This window comes from Xyrauchen texanus, chromosome 8 (assembly GCF_025860055.1).
Source record: "Xyrauchen texanus isolate HMW12.3.18 chromosome 8, RBS_HiC_50CHRs, whole genome shotgun sequence".
Lineage (NCBI taxonomy): Eukaryota > Metazoa > Chordata > Actinopteri > Cypriniformes > Catostomidae > Xyrauchen > Xyrauchen texanus.
This window is the reverse complement of record NC_068283.1, coordinates 39,071,589-39,085,495: the sequence shown is the minus strand read 5'-3', so window position 1 is coordinate 39,085,495 and position 13,907 is coordinate 39,071,589. Positions and strand designations below refer to the sequence as shown.

The 13,907-nt window shown below is 40.1% G+C and overlaps 1 protein-coding gene across 2 annotated transcripts in view; it reads right to left on the bottom strand.

Annotated features, from left to right (window-relative positions):
- The window catches only part of LOC127647294 (TBC1 domain family member 16-like), a 36,974-nt gene that overhangs the window by 15,797 nt on the left and 7,270 nt on the right, over nt 1–13,907 (bottom strand). For both annotated transcript variants that reach the window (XM_052131457.1, XM_052131458.1), the window contains exons 2-8: nt 12,249–12,455; nt 11,754–12,165; nt 4,477–4,665; nt 3,876–4,023; nt 3,491–3,655; nt 3,068–3,216; nt 237–371 (exon numbers count right to left, since the gene is read on the bottom strand). In XM_052131457.1, coding sequence (XP_051987417.1) covers nt 237–371; nt 3,068–3,216; nt 3,491–3,655; nt 3,876–4,023; nt 4,477–4,665; nt 11,754–12,165; nt 12,249–12,423 — 1,373 coding nt within the window. In that variant the 5' untranslated portion in view covers nt 12,424–12,455. The remainder of the gene's footprint in view (nt 1–236; nt 372–3,067; nt 3,217–3,490; nt 3,656–3,875; nt 4,024–4,476; nt 4,666–11,753; nt 12,166–12,248; nt 12,456–13,907) is intronic.

Genomic DNA, 13,907 nt, shown 5'->3' with positions numbered 1-13,907 from the left:
CATGTTTGAAACATGTTCAGCAAGCGTACATGTTAAATACAGACATTTCCATAAGGAGCCATGTAATCATGGCACTATGAGGTGAGGTATACAGTAAATGAGTCAAATTTGTTGCTGATATTATTATTGCATGTTGCATGTTGTAAAATGTTTGGAATTAAAAGAAAATATATATTTGCTATAGGAAGATGGATGAGTGGATGTCCAAAGAAAGAGGGCAGATGATAAATTCTAACCTCATGATTTCTACATTAGGGTTGTTCTCTCCCCTGAAGAACACGTTGCTTCTATCTGTTCTCACAACGTCTTTATCCACAGTGAACTGGACCTTCCTCCAGAACTCACTGTGCTCCTCTGGACTCATGGACAATCTGTAGAGTGAATGGTAAAATGAAAGAGATGAACCAAACAACAACAAAAAAGATGGATTTCCTGATCTGAAAATAGACGAACAAAGAGTTGATAGAAAATGTGGATTTTTTTTATTTTTATATATTTACATTTACATTTGTGCATTTGGCTGACGCTTTTATCCAAAGTGACTTACAGTGCACTTATTACAGGGACAATCCCCCCGGAGCAACCTGGAGTTAAGTGCCTTGCTCAAGGACAGAATGGTGGTGGCTGTGGGGATCAAACCAGCAACCTTCTGATTACCAGTTATGTGCTTTAGCCCACTACGCCACCACCACTCCACTCCACTCCGCACACTTATATATAACTACTAAACAAATAAATAAATATCACAAAATCAAAAGAAAACAGAACAATACAAAAACAAAACATAAAACAAAAAGCAAAAATAAAGAAAACAAATCAATACAATAACAAAGCAAAAAACAAACAAAACAATATAAAAACAAAAAACAAAACAAACAAACATAACAATACAAAAACAAAAGCAAAAAACAAGCAAAACAATATAAAAAAAACCATAAAACAAAACAAAGCAAAAACAAGCAAAACAATATAAAAACAAAAAACAAAACAACAATACAAAAACAAAACAAAGCAAAAAACAAGCAAACCAATATAAAAACAAAACATAAAAGAAAAGCCAAGCAAATATAAAGAACACAGATCAATACAAAAACAAAAGTAAAGAAAAACAAACAAACAATACAACCAAAACCAGAACAGAACAAAACAGAATAAAACAGTACCGAACAGAAGAAATTACGTTGTGTTAAAACACTATGTTCAACATCATAACATTCTCGTCCTTAACCCATGGTGGCCTCTAAGGCTTTACACATTCTCAAAGCAAGCAGGTGGGATTTCATTAACACTGTTTGTTTTGTTCGAATCAATGCCAGACCTGATGCAACTTCATGTAAGTGTTTCGAGACCTCTGTTTGTGTGAACTATTCCCACATCTCTCTCTCCGACTACCCCTCGGGCCCTCGAGGTTTAGACAGCTGACTGCACAGCAACACCATTTACACACACTATCAACCTATCAATTATTAAAACATCAGCAAATATAATCACTGCGAGAGACTAAGTGCATTGGCATTATTGTAATGAAACATGTCATTCAATGCCTCGGTAACAGCACTGCAATAGTGGACATATTTTTGAAATGACTTTCCCCACACCTTTTTGTTATAGAAATGCTTTAAATTAAAATAAACTGCACAAAATATTCCAACAAAGGGACAACAGTATATTTGAAGTTATCTAAAACAAAACCACAGAATTAAAAATGTAGGCACTCAATTGAAGTATGTTAATATTCAAGTATGTACTGTAGATATTTGCCACGTGACAAAGACTTAAAGAGCCGTGCCAACGTAATTTGATATGTAGCATGGCAATGAATGATTAACATCTTCATGTACCAAGGTATTTACACAATACTGCAGTTCAAAGAATGCAATGATATTACCGTGATACTTTTCATACGTTGTGTTAATCAAGCTCTGTGGTTTCAGCATTTAAATCATCCATTTTGAACCAGCAACAAGAAAGAGGAAGACTCAAAGCAGAATCTGGTTTGTCATTATTAGGGTTCATAAATTAATTCAGTTTGTTTTAATAAGATTGCAAATAATTTCTATACTTTTGTATATAATATAACTGTGTAAGTGCGTTCTGTATTGGCCAAAGGTCAAAAAATATATAATATAATATAATAATTATTATTATTGCCATTGGTCGATACACAACACCCATCCAAAGTTATTTATTATGTATTTTATAAAATATGATAATAAACTAAATCAAACTCAGGCATTAGGCTTTATGAATGTTCTAAAAGCCTCACAAAATATGATACAATTTTTTTTATAATATATTAAAATATAATAATTATTATTTTTGCCATTGGTTGATGCACAACACCCTGACAAAGTTACCTTAATACAACATTTTAAAATCAAATCAAACTCAGGCATTAGGCTTCATAAGTGTTCTAACAGCTTGACAATGATTTAATGAGCTTAGTTAATTGTTTCATTTAAAACAAATTAAGTCACATTTGCACTCATGTACTGATTGCTACTGTGACAGGGCGGAGGGCGGGGCTGGGTCGTGATGACACATACCCGGCCCCTAATCAGGCTAATCAAGCCTCAGAGAGGGATAAAGGCCGACACCTGTGTGTGTGTGCGTATGCGTGTGTGTCTGTCTGTCTGTCTCTCTGTCTGTCTGTCTGCCTGTCTCTCTGTCTGCCTGTCTGTCTGCCTGTCTGTCAGTTAAGTTTATTATTAAAATATTATTTATATTATCAAGCCGGTTCTCGCCTCCTATTTTCCATTAATCCCTTTACACTGGTAAAGAAACCCGTTAAGGAGGAGGGATGCCCCACCCTCCGCCCTGCCACAGCCACCTAAATTTCTATTTTGAAAAATATCTATATATATATTTTTTTTTGTCTACTTTACGTATACACTAAAATTACAATGTAGTCCGTGTAAAATGGACTGAAATGCAGATTTTTTCCAAAAGGCAAAAATGATAACTAAATACAAAATTCACATATTGAATGTTTTGCACCTCAGACTTCATAGTAGCAAGATTAAGTGCATCTAGATCAGCACTAGTCCAGCTAAGACAACAGTCTAACCTTCTCTGCTGGATCTCCTGGTACTCCACACGCTTCTGCAGTCTCCAGGCCTCGCGCTCTTCAGAGGTGGACTCATAGCTGTAGTAGTGCAGCAGGAAGGGCCACACCTCACCACGAATAGACGGGTCAATACCCCCGAAGAAAATTGCCTGAGAAAACAAAGATACCAAGAGACTCAAATTCAGAACAATTTAACTTCTAAACATCCTCTACACCTTTCTTACACAAATCTCCAATCTGAAATGAAGATTTGTGACTAAAAGTGCAAAGACTGAGATGATAAGCACCATTATGAATGCAATACAAATATAAAGTAAAGGCTCTCTTCAATCAAGCATGAGATTTCATGTAAATACAATACATGCTGGTGACCATTAGTGTTGATCTTTAGCAAGGCATAGTCTTTAGCATTGTCACTCTGACCTTTCTGAGCTTGTACTCCTCCACCACCTGACCGCTGTTGTTCAGATGACGGAGCCAAGAGCTGACATCCAGCCGTCGATACAGCCGCTCCTCTGGGTGCATCTCAGCAGAAGGTAACATGGGTCTGCGGATGGAGAACTGCATGCATGACTTCTCATCTGACACCTGAAGACACCAGAAGAGGAAAAAAAAAACCATTGACATGACTTACATTTTTTGAGTGGTCCTCGCTAGTTAAAAAGGCTAATAAATGTACCAAATCATGTTTTGCTTTACATCTACTCATCTTAACAGGCTTACATGAAGGTTAGGTTTACCTCTGTATAAAAACATTGTGTCTATATGGAGTCCTCACTAATATAGTGAAACAAATGCCTCTCCAAACCTGGTCTTTGAGCTGGGTCTCCCTGCAGCATTTCCACTGCTGAAACACCTCGGCCAGTTTATCCAGCCCAGCGTGGTGGAAGTGAAGTATCTTGTACTGACTTTCTCTGCTGGCGATGACCAGCTGTCCACACGTGCACGCCTCATCGCTACAACAGACACCCATGACAAACAAACATACTTTCACAACACTAGACTCAATAAACACCACATCCTGGAGATAACAGGAGAAATGCAGAGAAATAAAAGTTAACTAAAGGAACAGCAGGGGTTTTGGTATTTCTGAGCATAAATCTGACAAAAGAGAAGGCTTGCACACAATGTCCATAGAAAAAACCTTTCAGGAATATATTAAGAGTTCAAAAAGTTCAACAAGTGCAAACGTGCTCAGTGCACAAACAAACATTTTCGATTTACAGTACATCGCCATCGGTGTCCAAATAACAGCAGCGCACCTCAATCCATTTATAGGTCAGGATAAAGAGTTTACCGTAACACCTCTAGTTGAACATACTCAAAAATATATGAAATATAATGAAATAATATTCATATAATATATACTGCCGATAGAAGTCAAAAATCATCGTAGGATCTTGACTGACCTGAAGAACAGACGCAGTGACCTCATATGACCCAGGTCAACTCTGAAAACCCCACAAAGATGCTCCAAAGCCATAACTTTCTGCTGCTCCTCCCACCGAACACCCAATGATTGGCTACTTTCAAAGGGGGCGTGGCTGTCCAGACTGGAGGCGGAGCTTGCAGAGTGAGCCATGGGTTCATCACACTCCCTGGAAATGATGGTTTGAGGTTATTACTAGCATTTGAACTCGTCCCATAGCATGCTAGAGAAAAGAATAACACCTTGAATCATGCGGCTTGTTAAGGAGAGGTGTGCTTTTATTTTTTTAGGCAATCAGACTTATGATTGATGCCTGGCAGACCATAAAACAGGAGAAAAAGTCCCATAGACTTGTGCTGAATGAGGGACCCAATCCATAGAGACCAGAATATCAGATTTGGGGTTGGGCTCTATTGACTTGGTCTAGTAAGCAACACCCACCTAGCAATGCACTGGCAAACACTCACAACATACTAACATCAGTGTGCTAGTGGCAATGAGTTTTGCACAGGCAAAAATGGTGAAAGTCTAGTTTTGTTATTCCATTCGGTGTAAAAGGAATACAGATTTTACTCCATTTTTATCTAGTTTATTTTTGCAGTTCCATTTGGTGAAACTAGCAGTGCAGAAAATTTCCACTTCATCTTTCAGAGTCGAACAAATCGTTTCTTCAGATTTCAAATTATGGCTTTTTATTTGATGAACTTTCATGAGCTTCACCAGACAACTCAACTCAGCAAGTCACTCGACTGTAAACCAGCTGCACAGTTAATCTGTTCTGCTGATGGGTTTTTAGTGTGAAACTCTGTGACAGCTGTAGATATGAGAGAATGTGTGTGAGAGGACACCAAAAGCGGACAGGAATTAGAGGAATGCTAGGAGGTTATTGTGCTGGCAGGAGTCGAGCACAGACACAAATCAAGAGGCCTGGCAGCCAATTTCCCCCGACATCTCTGCTCTCTCTTTCTGTGTGTGCGTGTCTCACTTTGTTACTGTGTTGCTCGGCCTCTTGCTGTTATACTGCCAGAGATGTAACCTGAAGCGCGGGACCTATGCCTCTCTCTCACACTCGTCTTTTCTCTAACAGAGCACGTCTAACAGGGCAGCAGCCCCTCCAGACACGACCCCTGTCACAGATCCACTGTGGGAGCGCAGTGTTTATGGCTTATGTGGTATTCGAGAGGTCCACACTACAGCAGGATCACACACAAGGCCATATGGCAGACTGAGGCAGTGTTAGACAGTATAGAGTGCTATGTTACATATCATGTTCATTACAGTCCCTTCCTTTCCATGTTTGAGTTTTACAGAGGCTTTAAAAATCATAAAATAAACACTACATTTTTTATTAAACAAAATAAATAAAAAATGTAAACTGATCGATCCAATCTATCCATCATCCATCCATCTTAACTACCCAATTAATTACCTAATTATCCATCCAAAAAACACCATAACTACTAACCCACCCATCCATCCATCCACCCAACCACATCATCCATCCATCTACCTACCCCACTGGCTACCATCCATCCATCCATCCAAACACCCAACCCCACCATCCATCCATCTACCTATCCCACTAGCTACCATCCATCCACCCAACCACATCATCCATCCATCTACCTACCCCACTGGCTACCATCCATCCATCCATCCATCCACCCAACCACATCATCCATCCATCTACCTACCCCACTGGCTACCATCCATCCATCCATCCAAACACCCAACCCCACCATCCATCCATCCATCTACCTAACCCACTAGCTACCATCCATCCATCCATCCATCCATATATCCACTCCATCCATCCATCCATCCACCCAACCCCACCATCCATCCATCTACCTAACCCACTAGCTACCCATCCATCCATCCATCCATCCATCCATCCAAACACCCAACCCCACCATCCATCCATCTACCTACCCCACTAGCTACCCCATACATCCATACATCCACCCACCCAAACCCACCATCCATCCCACTAACCTCCAATCGATCCATCCATCCATCTACCCACCTAACTAACAACCCATCCATCTATATACCCAACTGTCTACTCATCCAACTAACTACAAATCAATCTATCATCCATCCACCTACCAACCCAAATAACAACCTAACTACTCAACTAACTGACTGTCTATCCATCCATCCACCTTAACTACCATCTACCTACCAAACTACCTACCTACCTTCCTACCCATCAATCTATCCATACATCCATCCATCCACCCACCCCTCTAATGTCCCATCCATCCATCCATCCATCCACCCACCCCTCTAATGTCCCATCCATCCATCCATCCACCCACCCCTCTAATGTCCCATCCATCCATCCATCCATCCATCCATCCACCCACCCCTCTAATGTCCCATCAATCCATCCATCTATCTATCCATCCACCCACCACCAAACCAGTTACCCTTCTATCCATCTACCTATCCATGTATAGACCCAACTGTCTACTCACCCAAATAACTACCCATCAATCCATCCATCCACCCAACTAACTACACATCAATATATCCATCCATCCATCCATCCATCCATCCATCCACCCAACTAACTAACAGCCTATCCATCATCCACCTTAACTACCAACTACCTACCTACTTATCAGTCCATCCATACATCCATGCATCTATCCATCCATCTACCTATCTACCATCTGTCTACCCACCCACCACTGCCTGATTTCACTTATTGCATTTTTTCCCTTTGTTTCGGTCTTCTACTCATTTCTTTCATTAATTCAATATGTATGTATATAGGATCTTACAGTATATATCATATACAGTGCGTTTTATAATTCTTACATACAATAACTTAAAGTGTATATTTAATGGAAAACATTATTTCTCTTGCTCTTTTAAGGTGCTTAATGTACTAGTAAATATTATCAAACATTCACAGTGTGCAAAACTCCAATCCCAGTCTGGCCTGACCATTGATATAAAAAGTAGCAAAGAGTAAATAAATAAAACAATAGTCTGAAAAAGTCAAATTAACAAATATTTTAATTTAGAGTGAATTTCATGAGTATGAGATATACAGTAAAAAAAAAAGAAAAAAAATTTATACAAGAGAAGTCACAAATCAGGAGCAAAATCAGAGCTGACACAAAATATAAATATAACGGATCCACAGAGGAAGTGAAAACCAGAAAACAAATCATTGAAAAAACAGGCCAGATAGAACTTCCTTCACCCAAAGCAGTGCAGAGGAATGAATACTCCATCATAGTTTGAGTCAAACTACTAATATTTATCATCATGATGGACAGCTCGTGTCCCGGCCTCAACCCTGCAGCTCAGGCCAAAACAACAAAAGGAGGAAACTAAGCTGAAAAGAGGGAATGTTAGATTAAGCATATGGGGGAGGAAATCTGGTGTTGCCTCATATCTAGACACTGAGCTCTATTCCTGCCAAAACACCGCACTTCTGCAAAGCTCTCTCTTGTAGATTCGCTTGTAATGTCTCCCCCATGTGGCCGCAGAGCAGCATTACAAGTATAACACACAGGCATAATAGCACATTTTAATTCAGTTGGGTTTGCAATATTACGAATGCTGAAATTAATATCAGCAGGTAAAAACATTCAAATTGAGAAATAAAGTTCAAATAGAGCCTTTAAATAACTTCAAGCTTTGTAAATACACAATGCCATTCAACTTTATATTTTTCATTTGAGAAAAATGTCTATTCAATACTAAACTATGACTATTAACATTCCTGTATATGTGTATTTCTTGCAATCATAATATCAATTCTTATAAAATATTTAAAAGGAATGTTAACACAAGGTGAACAATAAGCATTATTATTATTTTCTTAATGTTTTGTAAAACCCATACGCTATTATTTCACCAGTGGAATGCAAAAGTAGGATCTTTGTCATGTCACTGTTTAAGGGATAGTTCACCCTAAAATGTAAAATTCTCTCATCATTTACTCACCCTCATGCTATTCGTGATGTGTATGAATTTCTGTCTTCTGCAGAACACAAATGAAGATTTTAAGAAGAATATCTCAGCTCTGTAGGTCCTTACAATGCAAGTGGATGTGACCAGAAGCTCCAAAATCCACATACAGGGAGCATAAAAAAATTACATAAGATTCCAGTGGTTAAATCCATGTATTTAAACACAATATGATAAGTGTGGCTGAGAAACAGATCAATGTTTAAGTAATTTTTTTTATCATAAATTCTCCTCCCTGCCCAGTAGGGGGCGTGAAGAAAGTGAATGCATGAAGAAAGTGACTCACCAAAAACAGAAGAAGGAGAAAGTGAAAGTGAAGAAAACAGGACTTAAATTCTGATCTGTTTTTCACCCACACCTATCATATCTCTTCTGAAGACATGGATTTAACCACCCACCCGTATGGAGTACTTTTATGCTGCCTTTATGTTGATTTTGGAGCTTCAAAATTATGGCACCCATTCACTTGAACTATTCTCCTAAAAATCTTGATGAAGAAAGTCACACACATCTAGGATGGCATGAGGGTGAGTAAATGATAAGAGCATTTTCATTTTGAACAATCCCTTTAAAGCAACATTTAGGTCATAACTCAACGTAAACATACTGCAGTTCTGCCTTTGTAGGGCACTATAGAATAGTGTTTCTCAACAGGAGATGAAAAATTGCTCGTAGGTCTGTTCAGATTAGGGTTGCGCACAGCAGGGAAAGAAAAATGACAGGGTTCTTCCTCCATCATAAACCTTTCACCGCTTTATACGCGCTAAATATGCTTCTCATCTGAAACGCATGTGTGGCGTGAGCTATTACCAAACTACTCGCGCAAAGAACGTGCGCCTCAACCGGGTTTTTATTGCAGCATTTTAAATTAAAATATGTATAAACAATAAATGTTTATTGGACATTGCGGTCTTTTATCACATTGCTGTTTTTATTCTCAATTGACTTTTTGGTTTATTTTGTGTTCCACAAAGCAAAAGAAAATAGCACATGGGTTTGAAACGACACGAGGGTGAATAAAAACTGTAAATAATGACAGAATTTTCATTTCTGGGTGAACCATCCCTTTAGAACAACTGAGGCAACTAGTTTCACATCATGCACACAATTGTGTCAGGTTCCTGGTGCAACATCCTTTGTTGAAAGAGAAAATGTAAGAGGTGTTTTTTCAATACAAGAGTGTTGTGAATGGCAGCTTGAGCTTTGCTATGTGATTGCTTAAGTGTTCTAGGTAGTTGCTAGTGGGTACTAGCTTGTTCCAGCCCATTTCTAAGTCTCTATGATCTTTGGGTCTCTATATACAGTATGGCTCGTGTCACTCCTTCAATGTTTTATTGTCGCTAAGCACCAATTGTAAGTAGGCTTGGACAAGTAACAGCACACCTCTTCACAACATGCCATAAGATTTGAGGTTTCATTCCTGTCTGTAGAACAGATGGTAAGTGACTGTAAGAAATTATGGTTTTAATTCCATAATTAAAACCATAATTATGGTAAGAGATTCCAAGATGAACATTTTTGAAAATTTTTATTATACAATTAAGACTTTGCTAAGTCTTATGAGAGCTGGTCTGTGGCAGTTATAGGATGCTCTGTATGTTTAAAGAGTGATCAAAATATGAGACCTGCTGCTGCACTGAAGGATGCAGCCATGCTGAGCTGATCTATGAATTATGAATAAGCTCGAAGCGGCTCTTCTTACTACACACAGTCACTATGCAGATCTGCGGTAACAAAACTGAAACATTACAGCATACACCCACTGGAAACCTTTTCAATCACAGGTGTAATTTATTGCTTTGCCCAAATTCAATTCAAAAGGTTGGTAAAACATATCACAAAATATCATCATTCTAATAGCTTTTAGTGTTGAGGATGGATGGATGGATGGATGGATGGGTAATTAGTTGGATGGATGGATGGATGGATGGGTAATTAGTTGGATGGATGGATGGATGGATGGATGGGTAATTAGTTGGGTGGATGGATGGATGGATAGTCAGTTGGGTGGATGGATGGATGAATGGATGGGTAGTTAGTTGGGTGGATGAATGGATGGGTAGTTAGTTGGGTGGATGGGTAGTTAGTTGGGTGGATGGATGGATGGGTAGTTAGTTGGGTGGATGAAAGGATGGGTAGTTAGTTGGGTGGATGGGTAGTTAGTTGGGTGGGTGGATGGATGGATGGATGGGTAGTCTGTTTGGTGGATGGATGGATGGTTAGTCAGTTGGGTGGATGAATGGATGGGTAGTTAGTTGGGTGGATGAATGGATGGGTAGTTAGTTGGGTGGATGGGTAGTTAGTTGGGTGGGTGGATGGATGGATGGATGGATGGGTAGTCAGTTGGGTGGATGGATGGATGGGTAGTCAGTTGGGTGGATGAATGGATGGGTAGTTAGTTGGGTGGATGAATGGATGGGTAGTTAGTTGGGTGGATGGGTAGTTAGGTGGGTGGATGGGTAGTTAGGTGGGTGGATGGATGGATGGATGGGTAGTTAGTTGGGTGGATGGATGGATGGATGGATTGATGGGTAGTCAGTTGGGTGGATGGATGGATGGATGGGTAGTTAGTTGGGTGGATGGATGGATGAATGGATGGGTAGTTAGTTGGGTGGATGGATGGATTGATGGGTAGTCAGTTGGGTGGATGGATGGATGGATTGATGGGTAGTCAGTTGGGTGGATGGATGGATGGATTGATGGGTAGTCAGTTGGGTGGATGGATGGATGGATTGATGTGTAGTCAGTTGGGTGGATGGATGGATGGATTGATGGGTAGTCAGTTGGGTGGATGGATGGATGGATTGATGGGGTAGTCAGTTGGGTGGATGGATGGATGGATGGATTGATGGGTAGTCAGTTGGGTGGATGGATGGATGGATGGATTGATGGGTAGTCAGTTGGGTGGATGGATGGATGGATTGATGGGTAGTCAGTTGAGTGAGTAGACAATTGGGTCTATACATGGATAGGTAGATGGATAGAAGGGTAGTTAGTTGGGTGGGTAGATGGACGGATAGATGAATGGATGGATGGGACGTTAGAGGGGTGGGTGGATGGATGGATGGATGGAAAATTTAAATATGTGCCTGCCCGAGAAGGAGGCTGATCTCTATTTCGGAAAGTTTTTAAGGCAAAAGTTATTCAAAACCTTTCATACATGCATTGGAGAAGCATTATAAATGTGAGGATCTTGCTCAAAAGTAAAGCTTCTTGCCTCATTGTGTTCAAGGTCTCCGTATTTCGAAATTTTAAGCTTTTACTCACCTGCTCTCATTATCCAGGAAGACCGAGCTGCAGCTCTCGGCCAGGGCCTCGCTGACGGGCGACAGGCAGAAGGGTGAGGAGAAGGTGTCCGAGTCTGAGCCGAGGGTGCTGTCTCGACTCACCTCGTCTGCGGAGAGCTCGCTGCAGCCTTCGTCGCCTTCTTCTGAAAGCTGCTGGTTCTGCTGGCTTGACTCTGTCCCATCATCATCCTCTTCTTCCTCAGGGGTGGGCGGAGGGCGAGAGTGGCCCCTGTGGGCTCTGTGGCGGAAGTTGTGGCGGACAGGCGAGCTTTCGGGCGTGATGTAGCGGAGCGCTTCCTCGTCCTGGCGCTGGATACGGGAGTTGGGCACCCAGGTAAGGATGAGGGTGGAGCCGAGCGTCTCGTCTTTCTCCAGGTGCACACACAGGTAACCTGAAATAGGAGACAATCAGAGAGTCAGATGTGTATACAAGTCAGATTCTTCAACTATTCAATGGTGCAAACGTGTGTGTTACCTGGGTGATGTTCAGGCAGTCCAGGCAGGGGCTCGGCTGGGTGCACACATACATTGTTCTTAGAGAAGATGATCTCTCCGTCCAGCACAGCTCGTGATCCCCCTGTGCCCACGTTAAAGGTCAAGAGGTCAGAGGCTTTGGACGATGCACGCCGCAGGAGTCGACCGAATGACATCTCCTCCAGTCACCACTCACTGCGCCCATCCTCTGAAAGACAGAGAGAGACCAATGAAAATTTCAAACCCTGCAAGGTAGTGAGATCTTAAAATCGTCAGCTTTATTGTGTCGATAGGAAATATCAATGTTAGACTCCCAAACATTACTTCTGCATACAGAAAAGAATAGAAGAACAGGGAGCCCTGCAACAGATGCCATGGCCTCCACAGAGACCCCCACTGAACATCGGGTCAGTCTGAGATTACATAAAGAGACAGAAGCAATTGAGACAGCCGAAATAGACAGAAGAACTGTGACGAATTCTCCTTGGAACATCCTATCTGCCAACAACCAAGAAAAACTGTGTCCAGGTATATCTAGAAGAATTGGGGCAGTTTTAAAGGTAAAGGTGGCCACACCGAATATTGATTTAGCTTTATGTTTACTGGACTTTGTATGACATTAAGTGATAAATTAAAACTATTTATGTCATTATTTTTGAAGACATCCTCACTATGCAACATTTTTCACAAGTGCCTAAAACTTTTTCACAGTATTGTGTAATTATTGCTTAACATTGAGTAAATAAATACAAAATTATTAGAATTTGTAATGAGTACACTCGAGTAATTATACAGATGAAAATTAAATTTGAAAAAATTATTGAGAAAATGTGAGTGGTGCTTGCCTGTGTAAATATTACCACAAATATTTTGAATAAAATAAGCCAATAAGCCAATTATCCAATAACCAAACCATGAGAACACTGAATTTATAAATGTAAATGTAAATAAATAAATTAGCCTAGTGATTACAAGTAATTACAGATAAAAACTTGATTTTATTATTATTGAATTGTTTTCTTAATAAAATGTAAGAGGTGCTTGCCCATGCAAAAATTCACATCCATGTTCACTTCCCTGACAAACTGCTTGGTTAATTGAGTCTAAATCATACATAGTTACACCTTAAACAAACACACTTGTAACAGACGGAAGCTTAAGTGTGCCAAAGGTTAGAAGAAAACAGAACATTTTCTAGTTCCTTGTTTCATCAGCCACTGCCATTTCTGTTTGAATCTTGATAATGTTCAAAAACCAACAAGTCATACAAGAAGGTAAAACGGCAGATGACGTCAAGAAGTGGCAGCTGTGTCCTGCACTATATGCCACTAAAACAAAAACTATAATGAATAACATTTGTACATGCAGCTTTATGACCTCATAATAATGTCTACTGCTATTATCATATAAGTGTGAATTTGAACAAACCCCTAACCCCAAGTATTAAACTTTACACTTGAAGCAGGAAGTTTACATACAACTTAGCCAAATACATTTAAAATCTCTCAATTCCTGATATTTAATCATAGAAAACATTCCCTGTCTTTGGCCAGTAAGGATCATTACTTTATTTTAAGAATGTAAAATGTCAGTGTGGCAGACTGCCTTCCCTACCGAGGAGGAAGCGGAAACCGAAGTGAACAATCAACAGAACCTTAAT